This window comes from Aureobasidium subglaciale (assembly GCF_000721755.1).
Source record: "Aureobasidium subglaciale EXF-2481 unplaced genomic scaffold scaffold_9, whole genome shotgun sequence".
NCBI classification, from domain to species: domain Eukaryota; kingdom Fungi; phylum Ascomycota; class Dothideomycetes; order Dothideales; family Saccotheciaceae; genus Aureobasidium; species Aureobasidium subglaciale.
The window spans coordinates 434,830-453,829 of NW_013566986.1; the positions used below are offsets into that span (position 1 = coordinate 434,830).

At 50.8% G+C, this 19,000-nt stretch overlaps 11 protein-coding genes across 11 annotated transcripts; 5 read left to right on the forward strand and 6 right to left on the reverse strand.

Moving 5' to 3' along the window:
- Nucleotides 1-117: 117 nt before the first annotated feature.
- AUEXF2481DRAFT_4685 (uncharacterized protein) lies at nt 118-1,109 on the reverse strand (the record flags this gene model as incomplete). Its single annotated transcript, XM_013488616.1, has 2 exons — nt 118-986; nt 1,043-1,109. 2 exons carry the CDS (start codon nt 1,107-1,109, stop codon nt 118-120), a joined length of 936 nt encoding a protein of 311 aa, XP_013344070.1.
- A 296-nt stretch (nt 1,110-1,405) lies between these two features.
- Nucleotides 1,406-2,024, reverse strand: AUEXF2481DRAFT_39580 (uncharacterized protein). The gene is made up of 4 exons (XM_013488755.1): nt 1,937-2,024; nt 1,766-1,873; nt 1,684-1,711; nt 1,406-1,631 (listed from the first exon to the last, which is right to left on the reverse strand). The coding sequence occupies exons 1-4, from the start codon at nt 1,999-2,001 to the stop codon at nt 1,584-1,586; spliced, it is 249 nt and encodes an 82-aa protein (XP_013344209.1). The 5' UTR covers nt 2,002-2,024; the 3' UTR covers nt 1,406-1,583.
- Nucleotides 2,025-2,061: 37 nt separating this feature from the next.
- On the reverse strand, nt 2,062-3,465 carry AUEXF2481DRAFT_39581 (uncharacterized protein). The gene is made up of 2 exons (XM_013488756.1): nt 3,223-3,465; nt 2,062-3,170 (listed from the first exon to the last, which is right to left on the reverse strand). The coding sequence occupies exons 1-2, from the start codon at nt 3,393-3,395 to the stop codon at nt 2,312-2,314; spliced, it is 1,032 nt and encodes a 343-aa protein (XP_013344210.1). The 5' UTR covers nt 3,396-3,465; the 3' UTR covers nt 2,062-2,311.
- Nucleotides 3,466-3,645: 180 nt separating this feature from the next.
- On the forward strand, nt 3,646-4,982 carry AUEXF2481DRAFT_29151 (uncharacterized protein; the record flags this gene model as incomplete). Its single annotated transcript, XM_013488692.1, has 3 exons — nt 3,646-3,705; nt 3,763-4,412; nt 4,463-4,982. The coding sequence occupies 3 exons, from the start codon at nt 3,646-3,648 to the stop codon at nt 4,980-4,982; spliced, it is 1,230 nt and encodes a 409-aa protein (XP_013344146.1).
- AUEXF2481DRAFT_684626 (uncharacterized protein) lies at nt 4,877-5,922 on the forward strand. Its single transcript, XM_013488896.1, has one exon. The coding sequence runs from the start codon at nt 4,979-4,981 to the stop codon at nt 5,537-5,539; it is 561 nt and encodes a 186-aa protein (XP_013344350.1). The 5' UTR covers nt 4,877-4,978; the 3' UTR covers nt 5,540-5,922.
- A 350-nt stretch (nt 5,923-6,272) lies between these two features.
- On the forward strand, nt 6,273-7,196 carry AUEXF2481DRAFT_39584 (uncharacterized protein). Its single transcript, XM_013488757.1, has 3 exons — nt 6,273-6,458; nt 6,517-6,905; nt 6,967-7,196. Exons 1-3 carry the CDS (start codon nt 6,306-6,308, stop codon nt 7,106-7,108), a joined length of 684 nt encoding a protein of 227 aa, XP_013344211.1. The 5' UTR covers nt 6,273-6,305; the 3' UTR covers nt 7,109-7,196.
- Nucleotides 7,197-7,485: 289 nt separating this feature from the next.
- AUEXF2481DRAFT_4690 (uncharacterized protein) lies at nt 7,486-8,300 on the forward strand (the record flags this gene model as incomplete). Its single annotated transcript, XM_013488617.1, has 3 exons — nt 7,486-7,563; nt 7,648-8,028; nt 8,097-8,300. 3 exons carry the CDS (start codon nt 7,486-7,488, stop codon nt 8,298-8,300), a joined length of 663 nt encoding a protein of 220 aa, XP_013344071.1.
- Nucleotides 8,301-8,549: 249 nt separating this feature from the next.
- On the reverse strand, nt 8,550-10,326 carry AUEXF2481DRAFT_4691 (uncharacterized protein; the record flags this gene model as incomplete). The annotated part of the gene is made up of 2 exons (XM_013488618.1): nt 8,550-10,139; nt 10,276-10,326. The coding sequence occupies 2 exons, from the start codon at nt 10,324-10,326 to the stop codon at nt 8,550-8,552; spliced, it is 1,641 nt and encodes a 546-aa protein (XP_013344072.1).
- On the forward strand, nt 10,327-12,111 carry AUEXF2481DRAFT_39586 (uncharacterized protein). The gene has a single exon (XM_013488758.1). The coding sequence runs from the start codon at nt 10,367-10,369 to the stop codon at nt 12,050-12,052; it is 1,686 nt and encodes a 561-aa protein (XP_013344212.1). The 5' UTR covers nt 10,327-10,366; the 3' UTR covers nt 12,053-12,111.
- A 487-nt stretch (nt 12,112-12,598) lies between these two features.
- AUEXF2481DRAFT_39589 (uncharacterized protein) lies at nt 12,599-13,676 on the reverse strand. Its single transcript, XM_013488759.1, has one exon. The coding sequence runs from the start codon at nt 13,242-13,244 to the stop codon at nt 12,804-12,806; it is 441 nt and encodes a 146-aa protein (XP_013344213.1). The 5' UTR covers nt 13,245-13,676; the 3' UTR covers nt 12,599-12,803.
- A 1,546-nt stretch (nt 13,677-15,222) lies between these two features.
- Nucleotides 15,223-17,262, reverse strand: AUEXF2481DRAFT_29156 (uncharacterized protein; the record flags this gene model as incomplete). Its single annotated transcript, XM_013488693.1, has 1 exon — nt 15,223-17,262. The coding sequence occupies one exon, from the start codon at nt 17,260-17,262 to the stop codon at nt 15,223-15,225; it is 2,040 nt and encodes a 679-aa protein (XP_013344147.1).
- Between the last annotated feature and the right edge of the window lie 1,738 nt (nt 17,263-19,000).

The window sequence follows — 19,000 nt, forward strand, 5'->3', positions numbered from 1 at the left end:
GGTCACACATAGTTGAACATGGAAATTGGTGATGTTTGCAATTCATAAATTTCAAGAACGTTTGTTGGAAGATTTACAGATCCCACTTCTAAGGGGACTGACGAGACGTGTTCTCTACTAGCAAGGCTTACCCCAGCTTTCTTCGGCTAGAGAGTCTAACAAGCCCTCAATAAGACCAGGTTGACCGCTCACAGCTAGAGCGGCGCCCTTCGGTCCTGGATTGTTGAACATAGGTACGTTCCGAGTCACCTCATGTCCGACTTCCAAGATAGTACCGCCCACCATATCTTCGTTCTCGACTAGAGTCAGCAACGTCTCTGCAACTTCTTCTGGAGTGGCCCAAAGATCCTTTGTCTCATCGAAGTACTTCATCTTGTCCGGATTGTCGGTCCACAGCGGCGTCTTGATGATCCCTGGGCAACATGCAGTTACTCGAATACCAAATTTTTCATCTAGTCCAGCAAGTGAGCGTGTAAAGCCAATGACAGCATGCTTTGCCGCGCAGTACAGGGGTATAAGTAGCGAAGCACCTTCTCCAGCAACACTGCTGATCATTACAATCCGCTTCGGATTTTGCGGACTCGCTCGGGGTTGCTGTGACAAGAAGATCTGGATGGCGAGCTGTGATACTCTGATCGGATGGGTAAGATTGATGTCGAGAGACGCATAGCGACCACCATCAATGCTGTCCTTAGACTCGGCGGTTCCAGGTGGATTCCAGAAGTTCGACCAATTCGGCTCAAAAACTCCTGCACCGGGACATACAAGGTCGACTCCACCGAACTCTTCTTGTGCCACCTCGAACATGCGCGAGAGCTGGGTCCAGTCTGTCACGTCTGTCCTTTGGAAGATAGCTCGAGGCTGGCCTGTGGACTTTTGAGAGTACTGATCCGCAATAGCTTGGGCTTCCGGACGGAGACCAAGGTCGGCGAAGACAACATTGCAACCCCGCGAAAGTAACAGGGCCGCAAAGCAGAGATTGATGCCTACGTCTCGGTCAGGAATATCTTCTTTTGAATATTGGAGAAGACCGAATGCATACCGGACCCCGCTCCAGTCACGATAGCAGTCTTTCCCTTGACAACGAAAGGTGTAGTTTCTGACACCATGTTGAAATGCTCGATAATGTGGAACTCTTATGTTAACACGAGAGAATAGTGTTGTGATTGTAGGTTCACGGCAACATACCCATTTAAGAGTATTGTCGTTGATATATATGCCACCTCGGTCAAGTAATTGCGAGAGGTAGCGGAGAGGGCGGGGTCACTTTCGGACGTTAGCAAAGCGTCGATCTTGAGTTGCGAGCACTTTCTTGAGCAGTCGCCTGAGATACCCCGATTATCCCGAGGATGGATTTACTGAATTGGCCATCATCTACTATAAATTTGCACTCGGACGAGGTGGCTGAGTAAGGTCGCATACTCGAGTACACGCGGTTGGCCAAGACCACTTTCAAAACTGTGACTGGAATGTCTTCCAGATCTCCAGAAGTCGGACTGTGTGAGTAAAACGATGAAGAAGGTGTAACAAAGTTTTGGTAAGGAGTCGAATGGGTATCTTTAGTTGTGTGTTGGCGTGGTTCTTCACCACCATCTGCCTTGCTTTCTCTTCTCCTCCTTCATCTCTGCCATCTATATAGCACGTCAGCACAGGATCATATCAGATGCGATCGTTCGGACATACCCATTGCTTCTTACACTCGCGGTATGCTCTGTTGGAATGTTAGTCAGAAAGTCGAAGGTGGGAGTCAAGGAACAGAACGTACTCGAAGTAGTCTGAGCATAAAGTCTTGTCACCGCCATTTCTTCTCAGACACCTCAAACTTCTATCGGCGGCTTCTTGACAAGGATCAAAGTACTCGCTGTATGATTTGCTAGATCACAATCACTTGGTCAGCCGAATTGTGATTTGTGGCGGGAGAGAAATTCGATCATACCTGTTGTACTTTGCGCCACCCTTCTCCCAGGCCTTCTTGTTCTCTTTCTCGTCTTCGCTGGACATCGTGATTGCTTGGCTCAGACTGACGAACGGTCAAAGTTGAGTGGTATAATTATGATGTGTTGCCACGAGGGTAGAGGCTGGAAGGTGCAAGGAGGCCTGTGCTTTTATCGGCAGATCTTGCCGTTTTGATGGCTATGTCTTTGTTCTCAACATCTGAGCAACACAGAACGATTGGTGCATTATCATGTTGTCTGTTCGTGTTTTACTACAGTCTAAAACTACACAAGCATCGCCTTTGACATGACCTGACCATGATCCTGGACAGAATGTCTAATGACCCAATTACTTATTCCAACCACGCTCACATTCATTATACAGACATCTTCATGGCGATACCCTTGTGGGGATCGTAGCCAAGAACCTTGAAGTCCTCGACCTTCCAGTCATCAATCGAGAGGTCAGAGTCAGGCTTCTCGATGACCAGCTCGGGAAAGTCTTTCGGTACGCGCTCGATCTGAAGCTTGAGTGCGTCTACATGGTCGCAGTATACGTGCGCATCGCCCATAGTATGTGTGAAGGTACCGGGGATCAGATCGCACACCTTTGCCAGCATGTGTGTCAAGAGAGCGTAACTGGCGATATTGAACGGAACGCCCAAGCCCATATCGCACGACCTCTGATACAAAATGGAATGGAGAGTTCCTTGTTTTGAGCCATCTGCTTTTGTAGGTGCGTCCTTGGGGAACGAGACGTAGAACTGGGCAAACATGTGGCAGGGTGGTAAGGCCATCTTCTTGAGGTCTGCAGGGTTCCAGGCGGACAGGATGATGCGGCGATCATAAGGGTTGTGCTTCAGTTTGTGAACGACTTCTGCCAATTGGTCTACACCTTGGCCTGTGTAGTCTGTCTTTGCATCCTTGTACTCGGCACCAAAGTGTCGCCATTGGAAGCCGTAAACTGGACCAAGATCGCCAACTTCGCGATGCGAGAGACCAACCGAGTCGAGATAGTCGCGAGAGCCGTTTCCGTCCCAGATCTTGATGCCTTGCTCGGTAAGAGGAGTAGAGGTTGTAGTTCCGGCGACGAACCAGAGCAGTTCAGCGATCACAGCGCGAAGAAAGACGCGCTTTGTGGTGAGGAGAGGTAAGATCAGCTTTCCGGTATCCTTGTCGGAGAGTCTGAAGCGGAGTTGATTTGGGGCGAAGATGGAGAATGTGCCCGTGCCGGTTCTAGAGACAGCCGTCAGAGACTCGTTGAATGATGGCGAGTCGAGAGTGTTACCTGTCTGGACGATGTTCTCCTGACTCGAGGATGTCGCGAATCAAGTCGAGATATTGGTATTCTTCGTGTGCAGCATGTTGGCGAGGTGCTTTGTGGTTCGGTGGCTCTTGAGGCTCGAGTCTCACATCAGGACCACTAGCAGGGCCGAGCTCTATTGTTGCGGAAGGCGACATTGTGTATTGTGATGTGAGTTTGTGAGTGAGTGGACTTGGGATCAAAAGACCAAAAGGCACAACATTTGTGATGGACGGGTGACGCGAGCGCGACAGCACCGCGTTAGATTGACTCGACCTGCACAACTTTCTTATGCATGCACTGGAATAGTCCGTGCACCGATGATGGAATTCGGCATGTGAATGTTCAAGTCGACAAAGACTCGAGCACTTGAGTATATTCCCGACACTCTCGACATTTCCAGTAACCATGGCGGGAGACAGACGGTGGGCGACCATCCTCCAGGAAATTGCTATCGCAGCAGCTGCTGTATGTCCGGACTCAACGTAATTCAGCACGACAGCCATAACTGACAAGATGCGACAGCCCATCATGGCCTTCTTTATTATGCGGAACCTCCTGGCTCGAATGGATCCTGAAGCCGGTGCCAAATCTGAAGCCGAGAAGAAATCCTCGGCCGCAACAGCCCGTCTATCATCCATCTTTGCCAGTGCTCCCGACGACGACTTTGACGAAGACGATGAAGACTACGATCAAAAGATGGAATGGGAGAAGCGCAAGGAGAACCTCGTCCTTACACCTTACGAACAAACTATCGCCATGGAAGTAGTTGCCCCTTGGGAAATTCCCGTCTCGTTTGACGACATCGGTGGTCTAGACGATATTATCGAGGAACTGCGCGAAGCCGTCATCTATCCTCTTACCATGCCCCACCTCTACTCGGCGACAAGTTCTCTCCTCTCGGCTCCTTCTGGCGTTCTTCTCTATGGTCCCCCTGGTTGTGGAAAGACCATGCTCGCAAAGGCTCTGGCCCACGAAAGTGGTGCCTGCTTCATCAACCTGCACATCTCAACTCTAACCGAAAAATGGTACGGCGACAGCAACAAGCTCGTTTCTGCCGTCTTCAGTCTTGCAAGGAAGCTTCAACCAAGCATTGTATTCATCGACGAGATCGATGCCGTCCTCGGCCAAAGGCGTAGTGGAGAGCACGAAGCCAGTGGCATGGTCAAGGCAGAGTTCGTTCAAGCTGCATTATTATGCTCAGCAGTCACTAACACGGCAACAGGTTCATGACACAATGGGACGGTCTCACATCTTCAAATTCCCTCGGCGAGTCTCAACGCATCTGCGTGCTAGGAGCCACCAACCGCATACAGGACATCGATGAAGCCATCCTCCGTCGCCTTCCCAAGAAGTTCCCCGTATCCTTACCCTCAGCATCTCAACGCCGTTCAATCTTCTCCTTGACGTTGAGGAACACTCGCATGTCTCCCCAGTTCGATCTCGAAACTTTGGTCAAGGTCAGTGCAGGCATGTCCGGCAGCGACATCAAGGAGGCCTGCAGAGATGCCGCCATGGTCCCCGTCAGAGAATACATCCGCGAAGCAAAAGCTCGCGGTGCAAATATGAAAGGCGTCAAGGCTGAAGACGTCAGAGGCTTGCACACCGACGATTTCTTTGGCAGGAAAGGCGGCGCACTACAAATGAGACGTCAACCAGAAGTCGACGAGTGGGAGGAGTCCAGGGCCAGTCCTGAAACGATGTCGGAAACGGATGACGACCCGAAAATTTCCGTGCCGGTATGATTATGATGGTTTCGCACTTTCATGACTTGTTGCATTTTCATGGGCGTTACTTTGATGTCGATATTCTAACTCTTCTCAACCGCGTTTGTTCTTGGAATACCCCATCTAGAATGCAATCTTTGCTCTTTACCACTAACATCTCGTTCCGGGTGCGACACACCTCAAGTTACCATAAGCTGACATCAGAACTAACTTTCCGCCCCGCAACAAACATTCGGAGCATAAAAGGCATCATCTTGGCCTCTTCAAGAGTGACTCCGATCCTGTTAACCATCACCATCATCCTTTCGATCATGTCACAACATCGGTACAGAGACCTTCACATAGGCGCCGCCTGGGTCAGCATGATTGAGCCCTCAACAGGCTCAGAGGCATCCTTCAATCGCTGGTACTCAGACGACCATTTTTACGCTGGCGGCATGTGTCTTCCGGGCATATTTTCAGGCCGTCGTTGGGTATCTACGAAAGCACTACGCGAGCTCCGGCATACTAAAGGCGACGATATGAAAGACATTGGCTGCTACCTCCATTCAATCTCTTCGCTGAGCATTTGTTAGACGAGATCAATGTCGCGCTACGTACAACACTGCAAGATCTTGGAGCGAGGGGAAGAATGTATGGCGACGACGTCTCTAGACGGCACCTGTATACTGCTATCACGCGTTACCGAGGTGCTGTGTACAAGATCCTCGAGTGTCCTGGAAAGTATTTGAGAAGCATGACGAAGAAATCAAAGAGAAAGGCTTAGGAGACTTTGTGTTCGCGGGACCTTTCATTCCCACGGTACCGGGGACTAATCGGTATGTTGATGAGCTTCGGTAGTGTTTTGGACTGCTTTGTGCATATCATACTCAGAATGCCGGAGCATTTCGACGACGGCTCGCTTAAGGGATGGTCTGCATTCCTCTACATCATGATCACATCGGATGCTCTAAATTCTGACCCAACATCGATGACATTCTTTGTTCATCCCCACATGGCCCGCTGGTCGAGTACACTTAAATGAGAGGTGGATATAAGTTCACGAATTGCATGTACTTGAAGAATCAACATGCACGGCACGCAGGCTTGCTGTGGAAATATCTACCGGCGTCGATCTTCTGCATTCGGCGTTCCTGAACAATGGACCACCGCGTTCTTTCCCATCAGGCCGCGAGCAGTAAACTTATTGAGTCTTGGCCGGGCGCCGTTTCTTTCATCGACTATCAAATCAACTCCATCATGGGGTATTGCTAGAGCCGCATCCTATAATACAGCCTAGAGCCTTGCTCTCTCCTGCATGTAAGTCGATTCAACTTCATCAATAGTGATTCGAACCACACCATGAAGCAAACTTCTACTCGTTTCTTGGGCTTCGCCGCCCTCTTCGTTGGTCTTGGTGCCGCTGCTGCCACTAGTCTGGTCAGCAGAGCCACTGCTCCTGTGAGTCTGAGCCAAGCACTCAGCATCAATGTCGCCGAGGTTCCTCAGTGTGCCGTAAGTGCCTGCCCTCTACAACCACGACAGAGCTCAGGTGGCCTAACATGTTCATCAGCAAAACTGTGCAAAGGACCTTCCCGAGGAATGCGAGGGCAACCCTCAGTGCATCTGCAGCCACCCAGAGTTCATGAACGAAATTGCCTGCTGTGTCGCCAAATCATGCTCGTCGGCCGACCTTCTCTTGACCCAACAATTCTCCGGTCAACTGTGCGGTATTGTTGGCGAGTCTCTGCCTGCTCAACCTACTTGTACCACTACTGTCAAGCCTCCTGCCAATCCCAACTGGAGCTATGTCGGCTGTTACAGCGAAGCTACCAACTACAACCGTGCTTTGAACAACACCTACTACATCGACAGTAACGGCATGACTCCTGCTGCATGCCAGTCTTTCTGCAAGGCCCGCGGCTGGAAGTTTGCAGGTGTCGAATTCGGCCAAGAGTGTTGGTGAGACTACCTCTCTATCCTGTTTGGTATCGAGATTAGGTGTACTGACAAGTGATTGCAGGTGCGGAAGTGCCATTCAGCTCATCAACGGAGCCAAGAAGTTGCCCAACGATTCCACATGTAACAGAGCCTGCACTGGTGACAGCAGCAAGAAATGTGGTGGTTCTGCTACTCTCAACATCTACAAGTCTCCTGCCACCTAAGGATGAGATGTGTGAATGGGGGCTCCGCACGGCTTTGGGGATAGACTACCATAGCTTTATAGTGATTCATGGCGACGGTGAAACTGTAGACATTGCAAATAAGTCGTTCATCTGAGTTTCGTGTCAAGCATCAATTGAATGTGTTTTATCTACCAAGCTTATTGCCGTGTTATTCCCATCTCCACATGAGAGGAAACAACGACCACTCACCCCGCACCTCGGCTCTCGAGAAAGTAAAGTAACCTCCATCCGAGGACAACGACTACCCATACGTGGTTGAGTCAACACGAATATTTCTATCTTCTCAATCTCATAGACCAAGTCATCTCCATCTTTTGCATCGCAATCTCCAAGTGTCCAACATCATCACCGCAACAATGTCGCAAAAGCCCAAACTCACCCTCTTCGTGGACATAGTCAGTCCATTCGCATACATGGCTTTCCACGTCTTGAACGTAAGAACAACCTATCCTCTCCATATTTCTCACCGAAACCCATGATAGTAGAAAACCCACTCAACTAACCACAAAACTTCCCAGCGTTCCCAAATCTTCAAACAAGTCCAAATAACCTACATACCAATCTTCCTCGGCGGCGTCATGAAAGCCTGCTCAAACACTCCTCCCATAAACATAAAAAACAAAGGCGCATACATTGAAAGCGACAGAAAGCGCTGGTCGAAATACGCAAATATTCCCATGGGAAAAAATATGCCAGAGGATTTCCCGCCGTTTACTTTGCATGTCATGAGGGCTTTGGCTGTTGTGGAGGGAAAACATGGCGAGAAACTGACAGAGAGTATAGCGGCTTTGTATAAAGGTATGTGGGTGGATGGGAAGAAGATTCATGAACATGCTGTCTTTGAGGAGATTTTGGTGGGGGTTTTGGGAGAGGAGGAGGCGAAGAAAGTAGTTGAGGAGGTGAGTTTGTCCTTTTTTTCCCCCTTACACATCTTCTTGAGAGGAACGGTACTGATAAAGCATTGCAGAGTACGAAAAAGGAAGCCAAGGATAGACTGACTGCCAACACGGATCTGGCATTCAAGGAAGGTGCCTTTGGGTTGCCTTGGTTTTTGGCTACGAACAAGGAGGGTGTCACGGAGAAGTATTGGGGCTTTGACCATTTGGGCCAGGTTATTGAGCATCTTGGTTTGGACAGAGGGGAGGCCAAGGAGTTGAGAGCGATGCTTTAGGAAGAGTGACGTGACTAGCATTTAGACGTTCTTGTTGTGATTTTCGTATCCATTGCTTTGCTTTGCATACGTACAGATGAAAGACGCTCAATGTATAATCGCTCTGTGACTCGTCCTAGAAGCACCACGCTCGCTCAATCCATGATTCATGCTAGACTCAAAATGAAAGATGGATGGTGTGTCATAAGTTGTTTCCGAAAGACTTTTTCGCTTTACTCATCGGGTATCTGAAACTTTTTCGCTCTTACTCTACATACGCTCTCTCCTCCTCGGAGCAGCGCGAATGATGTTGTCTACACGCAAAAGGAGCTCAGCAGCTTCACTAGCACTGCTCACAACAGCGTGCTTGAGCTTGTAAGCCTCAACGACTCCCAACTCGCGCATATCCGTAATACCGCCACCGGGGGTCAACAAGTCGAGACCTGAGTTGGTCATGCCACTGTAGACTGCATTCTTCAGACGGCTGACCAGTTCGGCGGAGTCGAGACCGGCGTTGTCGGCGAGGATGGTGGGCAATTGTCGCAGAGCCTTTGCGAAGCTGTCGACGGCGATGGCCTTCTTGCCGGCGCAGTTTTGTGCGGCCTGGTCGACGGCTTTGGCCATGACCATCTCGGCACAACCACCACCGAGAGTGGTCTTGGGGAACTTGACGGTCTGGGAGAGAACGGCAAGAGCGTCGTGAAGAGAGCGCTCGGCCTCGTCGAGCATCTGCTCGGTGGCACCACGCAGAACGACCGTACAAGCCTTACCTGCAGCAACTCCTGAGAAGCGGATCAAAGTATCCTCACCAATGATGACCTCCTCGATCAAATCACAGTGGCCAAGCTTGACAAGCTCGGGGTGGTCAAAGGTAGAAGTGATCTCAGCACCAGTAACAAGAGCAAGACGCTCAACACCGTCAAAGTCGGCGTGCTCAATGCTGCAGATGCCGGCATCGCTGAAGAGCTGTTCGGGCCAGTTGTAGATAAGTTGACGGTTGACAAAGCAGTTGATGCCGTGCGACTTGATGCGCTCGACCTTTTGCTTCATCTTCTCGCGCTCAGCCTTCTCCAACTCAGCCAATTTGCCAGTAGAATCGACCTTGACACGGGCACCGAAGATCTTGACCTTGTCTGTGTCCATGGCAGTGTTTGCGACCAGAATGTTTGCATTCTCCAGACGCTTGGGCTGGTTGACACCGAACTTCTTGTCGAGAATAAAGCCAGAGTCGAGGTATGAATCGGACAGCTTGCCGCCGGCCTTCTTGATGATCTGAATGTGGGACAGGTCGGTGGAACCCTTCATGCGCAGGACGGCGTCTACGGCCAAGTTGGCGAAGTATTCGCGCTCTTGTGAGAGGACCTTTGAGCTGAGGGTGGTACTAGCGATGGCGAGGAGATCCTTGCGGAAGGCTTCGGGGTTTGCGCTGTTGTCGACGGCGGTCTTTGCGAGGGCGGACAGGGCGGCAGCAGAAGCGATGCGGTAACCTTCGATGATGGTCTGGGGGTGGATCTTTTGGTCGACGAGCTTCTCAGCCTCGCGGAGCAACTCAGCAGCGAGAACAGTAACGGAGGTGGTACCGTCACCAATCTCGTCGTCCTGGACTTTTGAGATGTTGACAAGGACCTTTGCGGCGGCGTTGTCGAGGGCTATTGACTTGAGGATGGTTGCACCGTCGTTGGTGACCATGATTTGCCCAGTGGAACCAGACTGCAGGATCTTGTCCATTCCCTTGGGGCCCAGGGTGGTCTTGACGAGGTCACCTACGGCGATGGCGCCGACGAAGGCTGACAGACGGGCATTCTCGCCCTTTTCTTCTGTGACATCGTCGGCGAAGATTTGCGTGGGGTTGTTGTACGACTGGACGAGATTAGCACATCATGTCTAGATTGAGTAGGCGGGCAGAGACAAACCATCGTTGTGATGTACGTTTGATAAGCGGATACCGAGAGTAACTGTCTTGATGTTGCGTCCAAAATTCCAGCAGCACCCTCACCCTGGTCTTGGCACCCCCGACATGGAGCTTCCACTTCTTTGCGGAGCACATGAAGCACTCCCGAGCGCAACCATATAATCTTCAACGCAACATGAGCAAACGCCCTGCAGACGAGCCTTTGGAGCAAACCACCGCCTCTCCCTTCTCCAAACGCGCCAGGGTCGAAGAGGTCGTCGACGAGGATGCGCCCGCGCCGAAACCCACGAAACAGACCAACGGACATAGCCATGGCGTAGCTGAAGCTGCTGCGCAAGAGAAGGATGCTCTGGAAGAGGCAGAAGGGAACCAGGAAGAGGAAGAGGAAGAGGAAGATGAAGATGACCGACCTGCTGTCTCTGGCCCGACGCGACAAAAGGCGCCAGCTGAAGGCTACTCGGACCTGTACCTGGACACGATCAATCGCGGCGTGCTAGACTTTGACTTTGAGAAGCTGTGCAGTGTGACGCTATCAAATATTAACGTCTACGCCTGTCTTATATGCGGCACCTACTACCAAGGTCGCGGCCCCAAATCACAAGCCTACTTCCACGCTCTCGACATTGGTCACCATGTCTTCATCAACATGCACACCAAACAAGTCTACGTCCTGCCCGATGGTTACGAGGTCAAGCACAAGAGTTTGGAAGACATCAAATTTGTAGTTGATCCGAAATACTCAAAGCAAGACGTCACGAAATTGGACAAGGTGCGACTACACGCCTGGGATCTTCAAGGAAAGAAATACACACCAGGCTATGTCGGCATGAACAACATCAAGGCCAACGACTATTTCAATGTCGTCTGTCATGCTTTGGCTCATGTGCCTCCGCTCCGTAACTACTTCATGCTGGAGGATCTGCACGACCGACCACAGCTTGTGCAACGCTTCGGTACTCTGTTGCGCAAGATCTGGAACCCTCGCTCATTCAAAGCACATGTTTCTCCTCACGAGCTGTTGCAAGAGATTTCACAGCGATCGAGCAAAAAGTTCTCCCTGACGGAACAATCAGACCCTGCCGATTTTCTCTCCTGGTTTCTAAACAACCTACATACAGGTCTGGGTGGAAGCCGATCGAAGCCTCGCAGCAGTATCATACAAAAGATCTTCCAGGGCCAACTGCGCGTGGAGTCACAATCCATCACAGCACGGGCAGACGCGCAAGATCGTCTCCGCTTCGAGGATGCCGCCATCCAAAGCGCCATAACACCCTTCATGATGCTGACTCTCGACCTCCCCGCCGCTCCCCTCTTCCAAGACGACAGGAACGAGAACATCATCCCTCAAGTCAGTCTTACAAACATTCTCGCCAAATACGACGGTATCCGCGCACAAGAACGTCTCAACACACGTCTACGCTATCGTCTCCTCCACCCTCTGCCACCATACCTACTCATGCACGTCAAACGCTTCTCCCCAAACAAATTCCTCCAAACTCAAAGAAACCCTACTATCGTAACCTTTTCACCTCGTTCGCTGGACATGTCGCCCTATGTCGAGCCCAACCCATCTCTGCATTCACCTTCTGAGCCCATCATCTATGATCTCGTCGCCAACATCACCCACGAAGGTGTCCGCGTCCGCGACGACAGTGTAGAAGGAGAGGCAGAAAAGAAAGTCTGGCGTGTACAATTGCTGGATCGCGGAAGAGAAGAGAACAGCAATGCTGACTCTGACCGTTGGGTTGAAATGCAGGATCTCTGGGTTGGAAGAGTGGAGGCTGAGTTGCTGAGTACAAAAGAAGCATATGTTATGGTTTGGGAAAGGAGAAGAAGTGGTGTCGCACCTAGTAAGAAGTAGAAAAAAATACAGAAATCAGAGAAGATGAGTATGAGAGATACCCCTTCCTTCCTCTGCTTATCTTAGTCGCGCCTTCTCTATGTGTTTGATTTTGCCTTCTTCGTTGAAACCCACCTGCACGCGTGCGCGCTCCTTGAACCTTCGTGATACTTCTAACATGCCTTCGACAATCCAGCGGGATGCGAATACAATAACAGGCATGTGTTTTATCGTCTATCGAGGTTGCCATTTGTCTTAACACAAAAAGCGGTTGCGCAATCGTTGGCGACGAAGCCAGGGTCGCCTTTGACCACCCAGCAAACCGTACTCACATGAGTTTTGGTTTCTGGCCTTTGGAGCGCAACTTGTTCCGCTCCTCGTCGAAAAGTGATTCCCGCTCCCGATCTCGGATTTCCTGGTGCATTTGGCACACAAAAATATTTAACATCGCTTTCGAACGAGACATTTGGCCCAAACTTGTTCCAAGTCAGAGACATTTACTGAATTCATCGCAGATAACCGCTAACTTGCGTTGCAGACCTACATCAAATAAAGACATACTACCTGGTCCAGAAGTACATCAGGTTGCTATAGCAAAGAGTTACAAGTCACCCGCTTGCAGATGGCGGTATATAGTGGTCGTCAAAAGTATGATCAGGGTTACCTGCACCCCATCAATGACGTAGTACGCAACACGCCCGAGGCCTTCTTGTCAACATCAAACCACATCAGATGCCCTGCCTCTGTCTGTACTCGCAGAGACGTCGTCTTATCACTGTCGCCGTCTATAACCTTTCTCAACCACCGCCTCTTTCTGTCCTGTTCCGAGTCCTGACCGTCCTCCCCTCTTCCGACAAAACCAGGCGTTCCAGCTACAAACGGTTCTCACAGTCGTCACTTCCACCGCCGGAGCCGCGACTTCCTCTTTCGAAACACGACTCGTTCCTTCCTTATGTCTGTCCCGCCCCTGGTCGATCACTCCCTCGGATGGCTTTCCCACATTGCTCCGACCTATACATCGAAACTCAAACTCGAGCCCTACCGGTAGTGGATAATCGTTATCCGCGTGGGTGGCGTGCAGACAGACTATTGAGCCGTATAGCGCCGTCCACCCTCCGGAACGCCATGTTGAGGCTCGACTGACTCGGAGCTGGACGATGTACCTGTACCTCACGGTCACTCTTGGCTCACAGCGTCGCTGACTTCTAGCCATACTGGACATCGCAGTCACCTCCATCAGCACTTCCTCCTCCTCCGTCAGCAGATTGTCGCGAAGTAATATTGATATCGAAAGTGAAGAATTTCATGCTGGCGCTTTGGCTGAGTGGTTATAGCGATAGACTAGAAATCTATTTCCTTCGGGAGCAAGAGTTCGAATCTCTTAGGCGTCGTACCTTATTTTGTTTTGTCCGCTCAAGCACTGCAAGACACTATTTTTGCTGGCTGCATGTACAAGGGACGTGATGGCAGTGTTGTGGTAAGTTTGTACGGAGTAGTGATGGACTTGTGCCTTCTAGGCAAGTCTTGCGAGGCCTCAACTCGGAACATTTTGCGACAAACATCACGAGCTGTCTCGTGTTCATTTTCTGCTTGAGCCTCGGTCTGTCTACCATTTTGCATGTAGGAACTAGGGCAAGAGCGAAAGAAAAACAGCCCGTATAAACAAAGTAGGGGATGATCGCCTCTGATTGACAGGAGCAGACTCGGTACTTTACAGCCGACACGACGACACGTCAGGGATTTTCTGCTACTATAAAAACTTTTTTTTATGGGTCTACACGTGGGAAAGTGACATCTTTTTGCACAGCCTCGACCAGAAGGGAAGATCTGTATCAAAGTAGTCGTCGCAAACAGAGACATTTTCTCTCATTCTTCCCCTTGTGTGAAGGGCAAGGGGGGTTATCGCTTACACAAAAGAGTAAAAGAAGGTCATCGCTTACACGAGAAAGCATCATTTTTGCCAAGCAATGATCCATATACGAAGCATGGCAGTTTCAAAGGCCTCGAATCCCAAAGAGCCGAAGTCTAAACCTGTCACGGCAAAAACAATGACGACGAGATTGTCCTCATTCGTGAGAGTTCGGATTCGAGTCCGTCGTCCAAATCCTTTGGGCGAAAGCACTCTGTAAGAAAGGGGGTGAATGTCAAGGATGTATGGGTTTATGCTTTCAGGTCCTTTGAGATAGGCGGGGCCAGGCCTTTTTTCCTCTCGCTCTTCCCTTGACACATACGATTATGCTACGAGCGAAGACCAAAAGCAAAAGATACCGAGAAGAGAAATCATGAAAAGACACTAGATTCAGAACGAAAAAGTGAGATTACGAGAAACAGAGAATGAAGAGGGTTTATACACGGCTCGCTATACTTTGCCCTAGCAATTATCAACCATCACCCAAAAGAACGGACACGCTTAAACATTGAAGTAAAAAGAGACGACAAAGAAATAAAAAAGCCAACTTTCCTGTAACAATAACAGCAACTGCTTGCGAAAGAAAAGCAAGAAAGTCATCCGGTAGTTCAACTGTGAAAAAGCCTACAGGCACGAATATAAGGAGGGGTTAAATGGAAAACAAGGTAAGAAGGAGGGTAAGGTAAAAATATCGTAGTAGAGTTACACCAGAGTATCTCGAGACGAGAGGGTGCTGGTGTAACGAGAAAAAAGTAGGTCACGAGGGATCCGGGTATAAGACAAAGCGGTGGAAGCGCATGATGCTTTTTGGGCGGTTCGCCTGCTTTGAGCCTGTACGGCCGCCCATGTACTCGGTCCGGGAATATAATGACATCGATATAGCCGAGTTCGCTTTGCATCACAAACACGAGCGTGGCGTCTGCCTTTAAGGAAATAACAACTGCATAAGATGATGCTCACTGGAAGAGGAAGGCGTAGAGTGAGCAATTTTGATGGTCTTGTTTGTGTATGTTCATTCGGAATTGAAGCCCAACGCCTGAAAGCAACCAGCGCGCCTGTGGGTATGTGTACGTTTGGATATTTAGTTATTACAAAACAAAAGCATCGAGTGGAACGTTGGCGAAGAGACCGTCCGGTCACTTTCCGCAACCTCCTGTGTAGTGTACTCGCTCCAAAGTGTTGCGGTTGGTTTGTTCTTCGCTTCATTACGTGCCTGCTCTTGCGCATAATTCCAAGCAGATCGTAAGACGTAAAAACATGTGGAATTGACAGGATTCCATGTCTACTTTGCATCACTCATCTCGACATCCACACGTCCATGAGTGTGATGAACCATGCTCCTCTCGCCGTCAATCAGAGGCTTAGATCCATGATTGCCTTGAGGAACCTCTTTTGTAGCAGTCTCGCGCTCGACCATGGCTTCGATTTTGACCGATGGCGCGGCGCGGTTGTCGTCTGACTTGGGGAAGAACTGTTGTGCCATGCTCTGCGCGCTAGATCCATTGACGCCGTGCGGGAAGACTTTGCGCATGGTCTCCTGGTGATGATCCAGGATACTGTTGTCACCATCCATTGCATGCTCATCCACGCTTGGACTGGTGGGGCTCATCTCCCCAGCATCGTGATCTGATGCCGAATACGGCGTAGATTTGTGATCTTCAGTTCCGGCAGAAGTCTCCTTGTTGCTGGCGCGTTCTGCCTCCTTCTTTGCATGCACCTTTTTGAGATTCATGGCACTGCTCACACTGCGCATATCCGGTCGCCCATCTTTACGTATCAGAACACCGTCTGCGTTGCGTACAGGTTTGGTGCGGGTTTTTTTGGTCGGATGATTCGCGGAGGCTACATCGGCGGTCGTGGTGATGGGCATGAAGTGCGGGTCAGGATACATGCCGGCAGTCGTCTCGCTGGGCTGTTCAACTGTTGGCATCGATGCTGCAAGGCCCTCGGACTGATTGACAATATGCAGATTGTCAGAGCGTGCCTCCCACTCTGGTGTGGCCCGATCGCCTTCACCACCTCCACTTTTGCGTCCTGTGCGGCCCTTTCCCCCTCTTCCTCGTCTTGGACTGTCTCGTACTCTGTCCAGAGCCGACCCTGGTCCTTGCCGCCACGAATCCTCTGCTGCGGAGTCTAGGCCGGATGCGAATTGAACGAAACGTAGAGGATTGGGTTGTGGTGGAACACTTCCAGTAGACTCGTTTGACGGGTTTTGTGTCGATTGCAAAGTGGGGACTGTAGGCAGAGAGTCACCCGAGATGGAGTGGTAAGGTGAAGAACCCTGCGCCGGACTGTGCTGGTCGTAGGTCCTAGGCATCAAAGGTGCCAATCGCTGTCTCTTGGGCGATCCGGGCGTTGCGGACTCGAACGAGGGCTCGGAGATCAATCGCTTGGGAGCCGTATTTGTATTCACAGCTGCCCATCCACTGCCGGGTGCTGGGGGCTCGATCTGCGGCGAGGATCCAGCTATTGGTGCCGATGGTGGGGGAGCAATCGAGCCGGCGGGACGCCATGAAGAGACTGGAGTATTTGGGTCGATAGAACGAATACCAGGAAGCGTACGCGACTCGGATTGGATGCGAACGTCCGGAAGTTCTGAGTTCGCAACGATCGGGGCGGGCAGACGATTCTCTAGAGGAGTCTGGTAGAGGAGCGGTCTCTGGTCTGGCGCAGAAGGCGTACCTGCAGCAAACGCGGCTATCGGAGTGGGGACGTGAGGCAGCTGCTCGTGTGCCGGAGGTTCCATGGGAGTCGCACCATTCGCTCCAGGTGACCCGTGACGCTCGAGACGTCTGACTTGACTTCTAAGGATATCCAATTGCATTCTGAGACCCGCAATCTCATTCGTCTTGGTTGAAATGTTCTGGACTTCTTGAGTGAGAATGTCGACTACGTTCATGTCGGGCTGCACCGGTGGAGCGGGACCACGTGCTCGCAATTCATGCCTGACCTCATCAACCATAGCATATATGCTTCTTTGCTCCCGGTGCAGAGCATCTATCGTGTTGTCGATACGAATAAGTTGATGTCGCTGGTTGTCAATCTCTTGTCGTTGTTCCTCGAGGATCTGGCTGTGCACGTGCAACTGAGATTGGAGTGTTGACTGAAGCTGGGAGATGATTCCATCTTGTGCTGCCGGGTGTTGTTGTGATAGTGATGGCAGATGTAATGTGGTGGCATTTCGTGGTTGCGAGAGTTCCGGCGGGGGCAGAAGAGAATCGCGTGGGCCAGGAAGCATAGTAGATGGTGGTGCTACCTGCCTTAGCTCACTGTCGACAGGATTGCCGACGTGCGATGCATCCGGCCGATGCTCGTCTAGCATGGCCTTGAGTGGTTCCACCTCCAAACCAGCACTAGTAATGGGATATATTATTGGGAGCTCGGGATTTCGCGTAATCTGTGGACATCGAAATGTAAGGATCCGGAGTGGAACAAGGCAAGGAACAAAGGAACAAAGAGATGCAAGTGCGACAGAAGGAAAGAATACTTACTCGATCCGAGATCTGGAGCTGAACGCCAAGTGATCCGTAGAAGAAAGCGCGAGAGTGGCTGGATCTGACTATATGGGGGAGAGATAGGTTAATCTAGCAGATGCGCGAAGCAGGGCAAGTAGGGCTACGTTATTGTTTTAGTTGATTAATATTATGCAAGTATTTTTTGACTTTGCTCGGCGAATTTGGAATAGATTGCGCTAGGACGATGAGGGAAGAAATGGAGAGTTAGGTCGATAGGGTGGAAACTGCCGCAGCGGCGCAGCCAAAGCAATGGTACATAATTAAACTGGTGAGACTTTTACCATATAGATCTGTGCCGTCGTATGTCGGTCTAGGCTGGCCGATAGCGCGGATGGAAGATAGCTTCTACGAAGCCGGTTAATGCCGGTAGCAGGCAATAGGCGCTTATGTTCTGAACCAGGAGTTTAGGCCGCCGAGTACAAGAAGATTGCGGCCCCGTCGATACCGAGTCCCTTTTTATGCGGGCGGTTGCCTTCTCGAGTCGCAGTAGGCAGAAGAACCGTTGCGGTCAGCAGAATATGATACGTCGTCGCCTGGATCCACCTCTCACATGAAGGGAAAAGACGAAAAGGGGCCGACGACAAGACGAATGTATCTCATCGCATGTGCGCACATGCACCATGCTCAAGCAGACTGCTTATTGTGCGTTACGTCTAAGGTCTCGCCGCATTCATTAGCAGTCACATACATCAAACCCAAACCCTATCATATGTCGATGGATGTCATCGTCGACGGAACCTAATAGCGAGCGAGGAAAGCCGCCTGGGGCCGATGGGGTCGTTTGACACCACACAGGTTAGGCAATTTACGTGATGGAAAGCTTCGCTAAAAGCCAGTTGGGAAAAGTACGTCCACACAGGAGTTTAGCTTTCCTGACGTTAACCTGATGCAAGGCTGTTCAGTAATCAGTGGGTGGACACCAGATGACTCGTCAAAAGTTAGCGAACATTCCTTTGCGGTTTCGGAACGGCAGTGCACTCGTAGCGATGTTGACGGTACTCGAATAACGGCAAATGATTTCGAGTACGATGCGAGTCGCTGCCAATGAAATTAAATGGTTTTCAGTCGACGGAGCGCTGCTGACGGGGAGAGTAAAACGTAGCGGCCGATCCTGTCATGTCTCAAGTCGACTGACTCCAAGTCTCAGCTTGGGACGCAATAGGCGCAGCACCTTGTCGCAGTCATCAATTTACATGCCCTACCTCTGCTTGTGTGGATGTCAAGGAGTACACGCGTAGTGCAGACGTCAAGACTCGATGCACGACCGCGGAGATTTCCACCGAAGGGCCCCGGCCATCTTATTTCCTCTATTAGAACTCTGTGTCCAATGGAAGAGTGGTTGGCGTGGTCCGTACTCCCCAAAGCAGTTAAAGTCCAGCCAACTTGAGAAGCATCACGTGGTGGAATAGATTGATCAGCCTCGGATCTCGCTTGGTGCCGTCCATCGTGCATCTGTCTACATCGTATCAGGCCGGAGTACGACTTGTTTACGATGGCGGCGCAACGTGTATGCATTTGCGAACCGCATGGCTCAGACGTGAAAGT

Excerpts from the sequence above, each read along its gene's own strand:
- AUEXF2481DRAFT_39580 (XM_013488755.1), bottom strand. The coding sequence starts at position 2,001 with ATGTCCAGCGAAGACGAGAAAGAGAACAAGAAGGCCTGGGAGAAGGGT. Across the intron at positions 1,874-1,936 it reads GGTGGCGCAAAGTACAACAG|CAAATCATACAGCGAGTACT; the intron begins GTATGATCGAAT and ends ATTGTGATCTAG. Across the intron at positions 1,632-1,683 it reads GCGAGTGTAAGAAGCAATGG|ATGGCAGAGATGAAGGAGGA; the intron begins GTATGTCCGAAC and ends CGTGCTATATAG.
- AUEXF2481DRAFT_39581 (XM_013488756.1), bottom strand. The coding sequence starts at position 3,395 with ATGTCGCCTTCCGCAACAATAGAGCTCGGCCCTGCTAGTGGTCCTGAT. Across the intron at positions 3,171-3,222 it reads GGAGAACATCGTCCAGACAG|AACCGGCACGGGCACATTCT; the intron begins GTAACACTCTCG and ends GGCTGTCTCTAG.
- AUEXF2481DRAFT_684626 (XM_013488896.1), top strand. The coding sequence starts at position 4,979 with ATGATTATGATGGTTTCGCACTTTCATGACTTGTTGCATTTTCATGGG.
- AUEXF2481DRAFT_39584 (XM_013488757.1), top strand. The coding sequence starts at position 6,306 with ATGAAGCAAACTTCTACTCGTTTCTTGGGCTTCGCCGCCCTCTTCGTT. Across the intron at positions 6,459-6,516 it reads CCGAGGTTCCTCAGTGTGCC|CAAAACTGTGCAAAGGACCT; the intron begins GTAAGTGCCTGC and ends CATGTTCATCAG. Across the intron at positions 6,906-6,966 it reads GAATTCGGCCAAGAGTGTTG|GTGCGGAAGTGCCATTCAGC; the intron begins GTGAGACTACCT and ends AAGTGATTGCAG.
- AUEXF2481DRAFT_39586 (XM_013488758.1), top strand. The coding sequence starts at position 10,367 with ATGAGCAAACGCCCTGCAGACGAGCCTTTGGAGCAAACCACCGCCTCT.
- AUEXF2481DRAFT_39589 (XM_013488759.1), bottom strand. The coding sequence starts at position 13,244 with ATGGCTAGAAGTCAGCGACGCTGTGAGCCAAGAGTGACCGTGAGGTAC.